At 40.1% G+C, this 16,336-nt stretch overlaps 1 protein-coding gene across 1 annotated transcript in view; it reads left to right on the top strand.

Annotated features, from left to right (window-relative positions):
- The window catches only part of LOC126185084 (uncharacterized), a 71,114-nt gene that overhangs the window by 26,092 nt on the left and 28,686 nt on the right, over positions 1 to 16,336 (top strand). The window contains exon 2 of the mRNA XM_049927872.1: positions 3,816 to 5,352. Within this exon, the coding sequence (XP_049783829.1) occupies positions 3,825 to 5,352 (1,528 nt within the window). The 5' untranslated portion in view covers positions 3,816 to 3,824. The remainder of the gene's footprint in view (positions 1 to 3,815; positions 5,353 to 16,336) is intronic.

Below are 16,336 nucleotides of genomic sequence, written 5' to 3'. Positions count from 1 at the left end.
TGGTTCTTTCAGTTTATCCAGGTCCCATCTCCTCAAATTCCCACCTTTTTGCAGTTTCTTCAGTTTTAATCTACAGTTCATAACCAATAGATTGTGGTCAGAGTCCACATCTGCCCCTGGAAATGTCTTACAATTTAAAACCTGGTTCCTAAATCTCTGTCTTATAAATATATAATCTATCTGAAGCCTGTTAGTATCTCCAGGCTTCTTCCATGTATACAACCTTCTTTTATGATTCTTGAACCAAGTGTTAGCTATGTTTAAGTTATGATATGTGCAAAATTCTACCAGGCAGCTTCCTCTTTCATTCCTTACTCCCATTCCATATTCACCTATTAAGTTTCCTTCTCTTCCTTTTCCTACTATAAAGTTTGTCACCCATGACTATTAAATTTTTGTCTCCCTTCACTATCTGAATAATTTCTTTTATCTCATCATACATTTCATCAATCTCTTCGTCATCTGCGGAGCTAGTTTGCATATAAACGTGTACTACTGTGGTAGGCTTGGGCTTCGTATCTATCTTGGCCACAATAATGCGTTCACTATGCTGTTTGTAGTAGCTTACCCACATTCCTATTTTCCTATTCATTACTAAACCTAAACCTGCTTTACCCCTATTTGAAACCCTGTATTCATCTGACCAGAAGTCTTGTTCCTCCTGCCACTGAACTTCACTAATTCCCACTATATCTAACTTTAACCTATCCATTTCCCTTTTTAAATTTTCTAACCTACTTGCCTGGTTAAGGGATCTGACATTCCACTCTCCAATCTGTAGAACGCCAGTTTTCTTTCTCCTGATAATGTCGTCCTGAGTAGTCCCTGCTCGGAGATCTGAATGGGGGACTATTTTACCCAAGAGAACACCATCATTTAACCACACAGTAAAGGCTGCATGCCCTCGGGAAAAATTACGGCCGTAGTTTCCCCTTGCTTTCAGCTGTTCGCAGTACCAGCACGGCAAAGCCATTTTGGTTAGTGTTACAAGGCCAGATCAGTTAATCATCCAGACTGTTGCCCTGCAACTACTGAAAAGACTGCTGCCCCTCTTCAGGAACCACACGTTCGTCTGGTATCTCAACAGATACCCCTCCATTGTGGTTGCACCTACGGTATGGCTATCTGTATCGCTGAGGCACGCAAGCCCCCCACCAACAGCAAGGTCCATGGTAGATATTGTACCTAAAGTGACAAATTAAAATTTGTGCCGGACTGAGACTCTAACCTGGATTTCCAACTTACACAAGTGGTTGGTGCACTGCTTAGGTTGTCTGAGCACACTCCTTGGACTGAACCAAACTTAGGTGGTACATTTGCATCTATTGTGGTTAAGTTGAATTTCAGGAATAAATTTAAATGGTTGAAACTGTAGTTCATCGTCAAATATAAATAAATAATGAAATATGTGACTGCTCGTTCATGTGGGGAAATTGTAGTGGACTACTGTCTTATTTTAATCTTACTAACTCTGAACATCACAACCATTTTTAATTCAGTTCCTCATTAGTTTATGTGGAATAAATTAAATCTCTACTTTTCGGGAAATGGATAAAATTGGTGCAGCCCAATTCTATAGTACTTTGCAATGAAAGGACTGTGTTGACGAGCAGGGTTGCCACAAGTTCTGGAAATCAGGGAATTTCGAACGTATCAGGGAAATTTGAAAGAAAAACTGGAAAAATCTCATTTTTGTCTCAGTAGTATGAAATTGTTTCTTTACTGAGGTGAGGTGTCATGCTTCGTTGATGGTTAGGCGCAGTTGAGTAAGAGCGCCACTTTCCTACTCACTCATTCTTACTGCTTTTCCCCTTACTACCCTTCCCCTCAACTTGCAGTCAGTGCTGCTACCGTTACTTGCTACTATCCTAGCAGCAGCTGCTGATGACGGGCAGGGAGGCGTGAGGGGTGGTTTGTTTGGTTCTTAATATCTGAGGTAGTTGACACAGCAGCCAGAGACAACGGTCATGTATCCATGACTTGTCTGAGTGTTTCTGTGACTGTGTTTGCGCGCTCGTTTTCTGAAAAAGGCTATGGCCAAAAGTTTAGTTGTTGAGAGTGTGATTTTTCTTTTCTGTGTGCCTCTATGTGGCTCAGTGATCATCTTCACAGTGAGTTGCTATCTATCCTTATTGATTCTCAGAGTATTTGCACAAGTTATCTGTTACATGGGTGATCACTGTGGTCTCATTTCATCAATATGGTGTCTGTGACATGTGAATAGCTGACCACACGAGTGGACTTCCATGACTGGCCAAAACCGCAGACCATTTGTGTGGGTATCTCTAATGGATCGAGCTTGCCGATCTGAAGCCCATAGTTTCCCACTAATGTGCGGGCCCTGCCTGTCAGATCTGGTCTCACCAATCTGCCCGCAGGCCGGGTCTGTCTGTGTGTGGCGTAATTGGCGGATTTTCATGGTTTATCCATGGACCCAGAATTGTGGTGCTCCTCGACAGGCCAGAGGCCATGGGCAATGGAATTCAGGAATTGCGACTGTCTTACCACAAGAGAATTGAACAGTGTGGCATTTTATAGACATTTTATTATTCTAGCACATTTTGCCACTTCGAAAGTAGTTTATATGTTAGTAAGTATGGATGATAAGAGGAAGAAAATTATGGCAGTTGCTGGCAGTTTGTATGCTATGTACTCATGTATTTCTTGAAAGAAAAATCACACAGTACCTGTAGAATAATAGACATAACACAGTGGGTAATAACTGATAGTAATGGACGTAGTAGAACCAACATTTTATTGGCAGTCACCTATAGTGTTGGTTTATACAATTCTTCCACACCTTATGCATTTTTTTCAAGAGGCCTACTTTTTTCTGTGGCTGTTTCTGAAAGCAGTGAAGGTATGTTAAATCTGTCTTGTGACAACAAAATGTGTTGGGCTTTATTTAAATAAAATAACATCAGTGGTCTTAATGAAACATATATACCATTTGGCTTGCTTTGTCCATCCAAAAACAGTTCATTAAAAAAGATGTTGATGTTAGTACTTAAGATTTTCTCACTTGTTTAGAAATACAGAAGTCTGTTCATTTTTTTTGCGAACTTATGTCTTTTCTTACCCTTGAGATCTCGGAATTTGTCAAGGAAAAATGCTAAAACTTTTCTGGAAACCAAGGAATTTTGCTTGGGGAAACTAGCGGCAACCCTGATGTGGTGGAAAAAAGGTTATTGATATTGAAGCCTGTGTTTCGTCTCGCTGGTTCACTCATAGTTGGTCAGTAAATGTATGTCATTGTTATCTGTCAGGAATGGTATAAAATATTTTCTGTGAAATTGAGAGTTAAACTACTACTTTTCACTCTTCTTCTTCTTCTTCTTCTTCTTCTTCCTTGTTTGTTCCTGTTTCTCTACAGAATCACATTAGTGACAAAAGATCATTTTTGTAAAATCTTGTATTTATTTAAATGTAGTTTTTAGTGCCTAATATGACCTAGCAGTGAAAGAACTTACTGATATAATATGCAATTATTTGACAGTCTAGAAAAAAGAAGCTATTATGGATTAGCTGTATACTGAGGTGCTGCACTGAAATTGTTGGGAAAATAATAAAGTTTTGCAATTCCAATTTTAGTGTTGTTGCAACTAAAGTATTGTATGTACAATGTATTTATAATAACTGATTCTTCCATCACTATTTTGTAGAACAACTTCATAATTATAGATGAAAAGCACAATATTATATATGTTCTGCAGTACAGAACAAACACAATGTTCTGCCTTTTGTATTTGTAACATTCAGTATTGCCTTAATGTTTTGGCACGGATTCTAAAATAACTTTTTCTTCTTGATTACAGGTGTTAGAAATGTTCTCAACTCAGAAGACAGTGCATCATTTACCTAATGAAATACTGGAGAAAATATTTTCCCACTTGTCAGTTTATGAGCTGGCTCGAGCTGCAAATGTATGCAGACGCTGGGCAGAATTGCTCCAGGACACAAGACTGTGGAAAGGGAAGAGATACGATGTTGAAGAAATTGAGAAAAAGGATGACATTTTATTAGTTGCAGGGGTCTGGCCTGCATTAATTTATCTTAATCTTGTTAAAGGAGATCGTTTCAGGATGTCATTGAATGTGGCTGGGGCATCTGTTGAGCTTCCAAACTTGACAGACAAGACAATACATTCCATAGTTGGTACCCTTATGACAAAAACTTTGTCAGTTGATGTTCGCCTTCTTGATGAAGGGCTAGAGAATTGTCTTGCAGTTCAGACTCAGAATTTACTTAGGCTTTCAGTGACAATACCTCCTGGTCCATTGAACCGAGACATGATAAAGCGTACAGAGTCCAGCTTGAAAGCATTGGCTCACACATTTTCCATAGGCGCTGTTCCATCTCTTCGCTCTTTGCGAATTAGTAGTGAGAGTGCAGCAGATGCTAAGTATGACAGCTGTGCTGGTAGTGAGGTTATTCTGTCATTGAGATCATGTCCAGAACTCAAGCAGCTAAGAATCTCTGGATGTACTTGTGTGTCTTGGAAAATGGTTGGTCGCAGAGACGAGTTACGTGTTTTGTCTGTTGTTCATTCAAAAATGAAGGAATTCTTAATCCATGAGCAATGTCAAAATTTGAGAGATATCACACTTGAGCATTGCCCCTTCTTGAAAAAAATACAGTTCTGGGCTAAGCACCATAGTTTGAATTTGCAGTCGCTGCGCATCTGCAACACCAGCATAAATTCAGAGGCGCTGGAGTATGTGTGTAAAGCTGCACCTGGGCTTGATGTACTTGTTATTCAGTCTTGCCCTAAAATAACATTTACATCATTTGTTCGCCATTGCTTCAATCTGCAACATTTTGAACTGAGCAAATGGTCACCCGACGAGAAGTATTTCTATTTTGATCTTGCTCTGCTACCCTCAGGTCTGCGACATCTGTCGATGATGAATACAACAGTGCGTGAGGAACATATGGATCATATTTTGAAGCGACTGCCAATGCTGGAAACACTCAATCTGGGTGGTTGTGTGTGTATATCATCTGTATCTTTTCTTGAGCACTGCCCAGAGTTAGTTGACTTGAATCTGTCCGGCTTGTGCCAAGTCCCAGCTACATCATTTTCTGTTCTGGCAGAGTTGAGGAAACTGAGAAACCTCAATCTTCGAAACTGTTCTCTCAGCAGTAATCTCTTGTGTGGCATACTACAGAAAATGCCAAACCTAAAGAAACTGGATCTCTCTTGCATACAAACAATTGGTGACCTGTTTTTTGTCACAAAATGCCACAGCTTGCGCTGTTTGAACATGTCTCATTGCCCTCGTCTCTCACCAGACATCACAGAGTTGCGGCAGCTGACTGATGTAAGGACGTTGCGCATCTATGGAGTGCCAGGTTTGTGATTTTATGTTATCTTATTTGGCATTGATAACTTGAACCAGTAAAAATTACCATAACTGCATGAGAATTGTACACTTTTAACTGCTTATTAAGTAATTTGATTTAATAAAAATATGAGATTGCTTTTTTAGTGTTGGTTTATTTAGTTGTAGTTAAAGTAATCTTTCAAGCAGTATTAATTATGAGTAGACAACACAGAAGAGGTATATTTGATAAAGCCAAATACAGGGGAACTACATGTTATTTATCTTCAGTCTCCTTAAGAATAGTGTTTGTTAGACTGTGTTGCACAGTAGGCCTGTTGTGCTCAATTTCCATTTTTGTAATCTGGTTCTTGAAAAGTACATAATATACCATATCTCTGTCAAACTTATGCTGGCATTACCTCTCATGTATATGTTACTATAAAAGACTAATATCGACAACAATACTATAGTATTCTGTTAAAGGTGATACCTTCCAGTTTTGAACAACACTCTTCTGGTAGTAAAAAAAATATCACAGTAGCTATCTTAACAGTTAATATTATGCAGTTCCTATACCTAAAGAATTTGAAGGCCGAAGGCTCAAGGTGTCTCAATATCTTGAAATGTATGTCACAGGTCATGGGAAGCAGGTGGAATGTATCTGCTTTTTGGGCCTGGATATACAATCTCAGTTTAGGGTTTGTCTATGCAATTAAACTAAAACAATGCTCACCAGATACCAAAAAGGGCACAGAAAGCTTTAAATACACCAGCTATTTGGCCTTTTTGATGAGGCTTTGATGCTGATACCCCATCACTTGGCAGCTAGTGGCAGTTTCTTTTGATGTATCATCCACGCAGTATACTGTTGTTCTCCCTGTCATCAGCATTCCATGTCATTGATTACCTACAAGTTGAGTGAAACTTCAAAAAATGGCCACAAGCAATGCAAATTTTAGACATAAGCAAAGCAGGACTTAGTGCATACTTCGTGCTTCACTGAAGTCATTCATTTTTGTTGCTGATTAGGGACAATTTTATTTTAATGTTTTTTTTAAGCTTCAGAAGGAGTTGTGTTCTACGTGTAAGATCAGCTATCTTCACAGAAATGTGCATGCAAGCTGGTTCACTGTGATGCCATAGTGACAGGATGGCATTCAGCCCATGACATGCACGTGATGACAAGGAGGGCATGTTCGCAAGAAACTACTACTTCCTCTATATTTTTGACCATTCTTGAGGTATGCATTGACTGGTTGTACTAGAGAAACAAACAACCTGAAATTCTTAGATTCTCAGGATCTAACGTCCTCACCTGCAGATATTAATCATATTTTAACCACCTTTCCTCTGTACAGGTATGCAACGTTCACCCAATATGAAAAGCAACACAGCAATTGCTCACTGTCAGTGTATCAGAGTAGTAGGAGCTAATACCTGAGCATGCTTTATAAGACTGCACTGTTCGCAATTTAGTTGTACTACATATAATTTTGTACTTTCAAACATTACAACAGGTCGGTAGTAGTGTCAGTCGGGAGGGTGAGGAAAGTGAAGGAGGAGTCTCCTAAGTCAAACTCTTTTCTACCCTCCGCAGGGAGCATTTCTTACAAGCTTGGTCATATTTTGAAGATCAGATTTTCTCCCAAGGTAAGAACTCTTTCAAGGTATGCAAAGGACAATCTGAGTCTACAAAATGTAGAAGTCTATCAGATCCCTTGAGTTGCCACTTTGCCTATATTGGTCAGTCTGCTTTTTCTCTGGTAAAAGAGCATAGGGATAGTTTGTCTCACTCCTTCATCTTTGTGCTGTCAGTACATAATGGTGGTGGTTCTGTCTGGCTGGCAGTGGCGTTAGTGTTGATTATGTATAGTATATTTTCCTGTACCAACTCCAATATGGTCTTGGCCTGTGCAGCTCCACCCTGTCCTTCGTGAGTTTATATCGTGGAGTGTCACCGGCTTTGGGCATCAAAAATTGTGGGTGGGTAGACGGTGTGTTACCTGTTGAAACATTCACAGTTTTATACGAATTTCCTCGTCCTTATTCCCATTAGTTATTAGAACAGCATATACACTGGGAAATGCATAAAGAGCATACCAGATAACAGACAACTTGAGTGTTTGATTTCAATAAGTGTTTTATTACTGTTTATTTAATTTAGTGACATAATTGTTCCTGTATAACAGTTACTCTGTCAAACAAAAATAAAATAATTGTGAAATAGTATGTTTCATTTACAGATTTCATTCTGAAGTGTCACTTTGGTTTTCTTGAAATACAGACCAAGTGATGTAGTCCTTTGGTAAGACAAGAGACTCATATTAGGGAGGATGGCAGTTCGAATCCCTTTCTGACTACCTAAATTTACAAACTGATGGTTGGCTTCTGTGTCGGGTTCTTCGGCCAATGTTCATCTGATGATTTTTCTGATGTTTTGCTAGCATGAGTGGCTGGCATTGCTGGTGGTAGACTGGAGGCGAGCTTGGGGACAGACTATATGTACCTGGTGCCTCAACATCCAAGAGCTTCTCTGCACTCATTTCTGGTGCAGGTCTCCTCTTGCTACCTGCAACGGTCATTAACTGCAGCACAGGAAGCCAGGATCCATTTACCTTGAGGATTTCTTCTTTCTTTTTGAAGCTATACCTACAGAGGACATCATTGCTAATATGAAGCAGCTATTCAATCCCTTCCCAATGAAAGAGCAGAGGAAATACTGAAACAGCCAAGGATACTGCAATGAGCAAATCCACCATCTTGCAACCTGAAGAAGAGGTGGTACAAGCTATTAATAATCTTAATCTCGACAAGAGTATATTGGTACTGCCTGTTGATAAGTGAAATGAGACTGTTGTAATGAAGACCAAACATTATGAGTAGAAGATCTGGGACCTATTACACAAAATGATTTACCAAAAACTAAGCACAGATCCCACACAGTGTATCACACGGAATACAAATCAGTGACTGAAGGTGTCTTCTCTGCCAATGGACATACAGAGGAACATGTGCAACACAGAAGCCCTTCCACCTCGGCTGTATGGATTACCAAAGATCCATATGAATAACGTTCCACTAAAACCGATTGTTAGTGCTCCTCGCTGACCAATGCATAAACTACATCTCTGCTCCAGCCGCACATGGGAAAGATTGACACATACATAGAGGACTCAGGAAATTTCTTTGAGAAGCTGAAGGCACAAACTTGCATCAAACGACATCCTGGCCAGCTTTGATGTTGTTTCTTTGTTTACGAAAGTTTATTCCTGTAGCTTCTCTGAACAAGTGGGTGTGATAGCTCTTCCCTACAGCCAGAACTTCTGTTTCGATGAATTTCACTATGTGATCAGCCTCTCACAGCATGTACTCTGCCACGGCTGATTTCTGCACCTGTCCCAACCTGCAGTGTTACTGATGCTCTGTGATTGTGGTGTTGATTGAGCGTTGAAGTCATTCCAATGTAAACTATCCCGCATGTCCATGGTATGCAGTACATTCCAGACATTGTAAGTGGGTCCCTTTTATCCTTTACCAATCTGAGACACATTTAATCTTCTTTGTCAGTTTGTAAATTGTGTTCATGCCATGTTTGCGCAATAGACAGTCAGTTTGGTCTGTCACTCTGGGAATGTACGGCAGAAAGGCCGCATCCAACATCTCTTTTCCTAATGTGTCGCTTTGCTTAGTGTTTGACTCTTTTATACTTCTAATATAACTTGTGGAGTACCCATTGCTGCTCAAACACTTTTGAGGTGTTGCATTTTGCATCTGAGTTGCTGCGGCTCATGTATTTGTCTTGCTTGCATTACGATCATATTAATCGTGCCTCTTTTCTGGCTTGGGTGGTGGTTGATAGTTTGTGCAGGTATGGGTCTGTGTGTGTCAGTTTTTGACATGCACTGTGTCCAATGTTGTCACCATCCCTCGTGACCAACATTTCTAGAAATGGTAGTTTTTTGTCCTTTCCTACTTCCATGGTAAATTTCATGTTGGCAAGGAGGCTGTTCAAGTGTATTAGGGAGTCACCGAGCTGTTCCTCACCATAAATCCACACAATGAAGGTATCATTGGCGTATCTGTACCACATCTTAGGTTTACAAGGTGCCAAGTGCAGTGCCTGTGCTTCGAAATGTTCCATGAAGAAGTTTGACACCACTGGACTAAGTGGACTACCCATGGCAACTCCTTTCAGCTGTTCATAGAAGTTTCCATTCTGTGTGAAATAGCTTGTGGTGAGATGTTGATGAAAGAGCTCTGTGATGTCTTGTGCCCAGAGAGTCACTAAGTGGCACTTTCGTAAACAAAGAAACAAGATCAAAGCTGGCCTGAATGTCATTTGATGCAAGTTTGTGTCTTCAGCTTCTCAAAGAAATGTTCTGAGTCCTCTATGTATGTGTCAATCTTTCCCATGTGGCGCTGGAGCAGAGAGGCAGTTTATACATCAGTGAGCCAGGAACACTAACAGTCAGTTTTAGTGGAACGTTATTCATATGGATCTTTGGTAATTCATACAGCCAAGGTGATAGGGCTTCTGTGTTGTGCATTTTCCTCTGTATGTCCACCAGTAGAGAAGACACCTTGATTCGCTGATTTGTATTCCGTGTAATAAACTGTGTTGGATCTGTGCTTAGTTTTTGATAAATCGTTGGATCTAATAAATCCCAGATCTTATGCTCATACTGTTTAGCCTTCCTTATGACAGTCGCATTTCACTTGTCAGCAGGCAGTACCGAGATACTCTTGTCGGGATTAAGATTCTTAATAGCTTGTACCTCTTCTTTCTTCGGGTTGCGAGATGGTGGTTTTTCTCAGGGCAGTATCCTGGCTGTTCTGGTGTGTGTTTCCTCTGTTCTTTCATAGCAAAGGGTCCGAATGGTTGCTTCGGTATTAGCAATGATATCCTCCGTAGGTATAGTTCTTGGGATGACAGCAAAATTCCCTCTTGTTTGAAAGACATACTCTTTTCTTTGGTCAGTTGTCATTGAGTGAGGTTGATCACTGTGCCTGACATGCTGGGAATCACCTTGTTAGTCTGCTTCCACATCTTGTAAACGTTTTCTTCTGTCGCTCAGTGTAGCACTAGTTTGTTCTGCATGCTACTGTGAGCGATGATGTCAGTCTTTTTCCACTCATCTCAATGCATTCTGCTACTTAGTTCATAGAAAATGTTCAGAAGTTCCTCATCCATTCTTGCCAAGTACCTCCATGTTGTATGAATTTGCTCACAAACAAAAGTTCTTTCCATTCTGTCATAGATTCGGTGTGCTTGGGCATTGGTGAATAGGTGCTTGCTTTTCGAGGAATTCGGTGTACCATGTGGGAAGACTGACACATATATAAAGTACTCAGAACATTTAATTGAGATGCTGAAGAACCTAAAACTTGCATGAAACATCATCTTGATCAGCTTTGATGATGTTTCTTTGTTTATGAAAGCACCACCCAGTGACTTCGGGTCCACTTGGAGAAATCTGAACAAGACACGGAGCAACAGCTCAGACATAACTTGGATTGAAGGCTTTGGCAGCGGGTATGGAAAACTTGAATGAGGTGTGGAGTGGAGACTTGGATGCAATTCAGGGTAAAACAGCCCTGGGACAATGGATGCTCCGATTCAAGGACTGATGATGGCAGTCAGTGCTATGGCTTGGAGTGACTGTGCGGCATTCTTCATAGCTACAAAGGAAGAATGCTTCCACAATGATTGGCAGAAGAGCATCTGTGCTTGCAATTGCAGTGCTAACTGCAGTGCCACTAGCTTGTGGTGCAGCTGGCACCACATATTACCATGATGGTTGAAGGAGATGCTGCAAACACTATGGGCTAATGTTTTGCATCTACATGGAGAGATGATAGCCGACAATACACATCTGCGTTGTGTACCAGGAAATCCCATATCAGAATTGTTATTCCAGATTTCCATTGCTCTGATAGCATGAAGTTTTTCGTGTTACCCTCCAGCCTAATGATGTCACTATTTCATTTCTGTCACTTACTCCAAACAGTTCATATAGGTCACATAGTTTGTCATGCACTTCAGCATCATAATGTCTTCTTCCAGTGTGGAATGTAATTTTTTGGGGGGGTTGGGCTTAATGCTGTAAAAGACCCTTTCATACTCTTGGCCTTACATACCAGATGTAGCGTCAGAACAAGGTAGTGTTTTGTATAGGTTCCTCCTGATTTTATGTATGTAGATTAGAGTCTTGTACATTGTCTATTTATGTATGATCTGGATATTTTCTTCCCCTGGTAAGAAGGTGAATTTTTTAAATTGAATATTAATGCTTTTGGCTTCAGTTGCTATAGTCCTCAACTAAATAGGTGGATTAATCCATGGAATAGATCTAGTCATCTATCAGAAAACATCACAATTTAGGTGATAGCAGCAGGGAAACAAACATTAAACAATATTATGTCTCAAGTTTTTAAAATCACTGGTCAAATGTGACTGACAGTGTTGGACATACAATTTATGCAAATGAATGACATCATTACATAATGTCTTGGAAACATAGTCAGAAAAAATGCTTACAATAAAAGCATAATTTTGTCTCAATGGAGAGATTATTGAAATTGGGAGTTGAACTAAAAGAAAGAAAAGTAGGGGACAATGATGGTAAAATATATAAAAGTGTGCTAGATAATTTCAAAAATAAAGTAGGTGTAACATTAAGTCTGTTCAATAATAAAGATGAAGGGAAGGATATGATATCTAGGCAAAGATGAGATTTTTTTTGGGGGGGGGGGGGGGGATCAAAGATGAGCAAAGTGAGGACAATCTTAGAGACCAACTACAATCTGAAGCAGTAGGAAGGACCGGTTTGGGGGAAATGCACATATTTGAGTATGTACAAGTTGAGATCAGAACAGGAAAGAATTTTGTGTCTTGGAGTTCCTGCACGGCACTTTTGAATGAAGAGCACAATGATAGTTAAGACTCTTGTGATAAGCTGGGTCAGATAGTAAACTGCGCATATTTTGAACAAAAGCCTGCTTGTATAACACAACCGTAGCGTTGCTCTTGGCCACAGTTAAGATAACAATATCAGGACTCACCCTGAGTGAATACAAATCAGTCCCCTCAGCTGCTCTAATATTACTCTTTGGTAGGAGCCCCAGTCAGTGTAGGGCATGCTTCTCTCCTAACTTCCTCCACAGCATCAAGAGTTAGTTTAAAAACAGTATGTTCAGCAGGACTTTCAAAATCAACAACAGGTAAAAGCTAGGGCATTGGTGCAATGTTTAAATCTTTCCCCAACATGGATAAAGCTGTGCCATTCAAAGCTTTCTCTGTTAGATTGATCTCAGAACATGGAGACTTAACATTACACTCTGAGTCATGGAAATGTTCAACCTGAGCCGAATACTGGAATTCTAAATCATACCGTGACTAAGAAGCTCCGTCCAGACAAGTATAATGGAGCCATTTAGGAACAAGATGTAAACTAGTGCATTGCTTTAAGCGAGCAGCAACAGGAGAACTATTATGATGCATAACTCTGGAAAATGTTGGAACAACATTATGGTGTCGAGACCACAATGAAGATGAAAGTGCGTGTAGGAATCTCACTCTTCTACTTATGAAGTTCTAACTTACATAAGCAGCGGTACATTTCCACCACATAAAGGCAAACAGTGTGAAACTTTAATTTCTCTCAGCACATAAAGTATTTAAACTACTTACAGGACTGCAGCTTTGCAAAGTTTTCTAAAACTGCTGATAGTTCGACAGGTATAAACTCCATCAGTTCCAAAACTCAAATGCAGAGAGACAGAGCTGTGCAAGGAAATTTAAAACCTTGTTATGTGGGGCATATGCAGAAAGACAACACACACCACAAACAACAAGTACGACCACACAACCAACAGTGATGACCATTGTCAGAAATTAATGATAATGATTATCAATTATCAACTGGGTGAGCAGGTAGCATCAACTCTGTCTCTCTGTTGTTGTGAACAGAAAAAGAGAGAGAAAGATTCTTTCCAAGCAGAATTAAATGAAAAACCTGTGTCTCTATTTATAAGGTCACTTGCTAATTTACTCTCAGTGGTTTCCTTAGTAACACTATACCAGTAAAAGAAAGTGGACACCATAATCTCGGTGTTGTTATGCAGTGGATTTTCTCAGCTATTGTCACTTTGTGGTTCTTATGTCAGTTCACTGGTCCCCAGTCTGGTGGTGTGACCAGTGTCCCATGCTGCAGCTGCAAGGGATACAGTGGTCACATGCCACATGCAAACCATCCATTACAGACCCTGAAAGGGGCCCAATCTTAGATGGTGATCGAAAAACACATTTTGCACCATGTATCCGCAGAATACAACCAATCTTTTAGGAAAGACTGTGTGTAGAAGGCAAAAGTGCTGTTAACTTTGGTGCCACCTTCTTTTCAGCATTCACCTGATTCACAGTTGGCCAGTAGTGCAACTTGCATGTGATCTGCCTGTCACTATTACCATTCTGGTGGAAGGTGACCTTTAGGTGGGCTAATTCAGCTGACAACCTTCCAGACGATGGCCCTGCATACCAATGTATGAAGTACTGCATTACACTGAACCAGGTGGTAAAAAACTACCAGCTTGAAAATACACTTCAATTCAGGTGTTCTAAGAAGCTGTTTAAATTCTCACTTTCTTGAGGCTAAAGAACAGAAGTATTGTCTAAATGTCTAAAAAAAGCACACAGGTTAAAGTGTTGCTGACTACAGGGGACGTTCCTTGTAATCTCCCAAAAAGAGATTGGCAGTAATATGTGACAAAGTGCCCCCCATTACAGCCATCACAGCTCGATCTGTCTGTTCAATTCACTGAAATTTTCATGTCATGATTGAAAAGGACAAGTGCCTTCACTTCCTTGATGTGTTAGTCTGGAAGAGTTATGTGTTGCACTATTGACCGATGATGAACCAGGTGAATGATGAAAACTGTGAGGTGACACCTAAATCTATGGACTGTTTGCCTTACGCAGGTAGTATTTCCAACAGTATTGGTCGTACTCTGCGAAACATTGTGTGAAGTGTGTTTTTCGACCACCATCTATGTTTAGGGCTCTTGTAGGATCCATTAAGGATGATTGTGGGTAGCGTAAGGTGGGTGTCTACCGTATCACGTGGAGTTGTCGTATGTCATACGTTGCTCAGCCCGTCAGGACCATGGAGAACTGTTGTATTGGCTTACAACAGCCAAGCAAGTCTGTTATTGCAGAACATTGTCCTGGCACTCATCATTCTATGGAATATAACAACACAGAGATTCTGATGTTCACTTCCAGCTATTTGGACAGTGTTATTAAGGAAGCAGTTGAGGTGAAATTAGAGAGTGTTCTTATAAATAGAGAGGGGTTTTTTGCTTAAATTCTACTTGGAATCCTGCTCGCTCAATGGTCAAACAACAGAGGGACAGAGTTAATGCTACTTGATCACTGTTGATAATAAATACTTGCTATTGATAACTTCTGATGTTGGTCATTTTTGGTAGTTAACTTCTGATGTTGGTCATTTTCGGTATTTGTGTGGTGGTGCTAGTTGTGTGTGTGCACGCGTCTGAATCTGAATTGATTCGATATCTTCCTTGAATCCAACCTGATACGGATCCCAAACACTCCAACAGTACTCAACAATGGGTTGCTCTAGTGCCCTATATGCAGTTTCCTTTACACATGAACTACTCTATCCTAAAACTCTCCCAATAAACTGAATAGACCATTTGCCTTCCTTTTCCCTCCTACAATCCTTACATGCTCATTCCATTCCATTTACTATTGCTTTGAAACATTTTGCGTAGATGTTAAATCAAGGTGACTGTGTCAAGCTGCACACTACTAATGCTGTACTTGAACATTTACAGTTAGAGTGAGATGCCATTTATCACACTAACTAGAAATTTTGTCAAGTCATCTTGTATCCTCCTAAAGTCACTCAATGATGATGACTTTCTGTACGTCACAGCATCATCAGCAAGCAAACCAAAATGCAGTCATCCTTGCTTGTGGCTAGTAGTACTATTGTACTGATATTGAAAAGGTCAGTTTCTGAATTGTTGTTAGTATGGGAAGCATGCTGTTTAATATGCATATGTGAATACCGGTGTTCACTTTCCCAACGACCCGATCTGATGGTGTCAGCCCAAACTAGAAAAAACAAATCTGAGCCATCACACAAACTGTACTCAAATCACAAATTGACACAGCACACTCGGGTAAAATACCATTTACCAGGCATCCAGCCCACAAATGTGCACGTGAAGATGCACATCGGACTCATTACTCCATAAAACTCTTTTCTCTTGGTCCGTTACCGTATGATGTCATTGTTAGTACCCCTTTGACTTGTGTGATATTTGTTCTTGTGATGATTGCCATAGCAGAATATTTGAAACCCGAGATGTTTTGACCTCTTGATGGACTGTTCTGTCACTCATCTCTGTGCTTGTACTGCGGAAGTCCTTTTCAGTAGCTCTACCTGATGACTGACTGTGTTAACTACTTCCTTGGATTCCACTGATCACTTAGTGTAAGAAATCATAATATAAAGAATCTTCTTGCAAAATGGTGTGCACAAACAACAGTCACAGCTTCCATAATTATAGTTGGAGCATTTTATGAGTCACCTACAGAAAATCTCTACTTTGTGTTTCTGAAACATGCTTTAGTTGCTAGATAGAGGAAATTTTAATCTCTCCATGACTGAGTTAGAATTACGTAAAAAGAAGACGACGAGAGAAAACTTTCTGCAAAACAGTTACACAGTTATAAAAGCTGTGTCTGTTAATTTCATGAAACAAATAGTTTGGCACTGTATTTATCTAGCGAGTACAGGCATCCTACCCATGTTGGAAATGTAGTAGACTTATTGACACAGAAAGACTGGACCTCTTTGAGGATGCTCATCTAAAGACTGAGAACAGTGAACATGATGTAGTTATTGCAACAATGGGTAACGAGGTACAAGGGTGAGAAAAGTAAGCAAATAGGTGTAACATGGTCACTAAAATGAATAATACAA

This window comes from Schistocerca cancellata, chromosome 4, assembly GCF_023864275.1.
Source record: "Schistocerca cancellata isolate TAMUIC-IGC-003103 chromosome 4, iqSchCanc2.1, whole genome shotgun sequence".
Lineage (NCBI taxonomy): Eukaryota > Metazoa > Arthropoda > Insecta > Orthoptera > Acrididae > Schistocerca > Schistocerca cancellata.
Note: the sequence above shows the minus strand (reverse complement) of the source record. Positions and strands in the feature narration are given on the sequence as shown.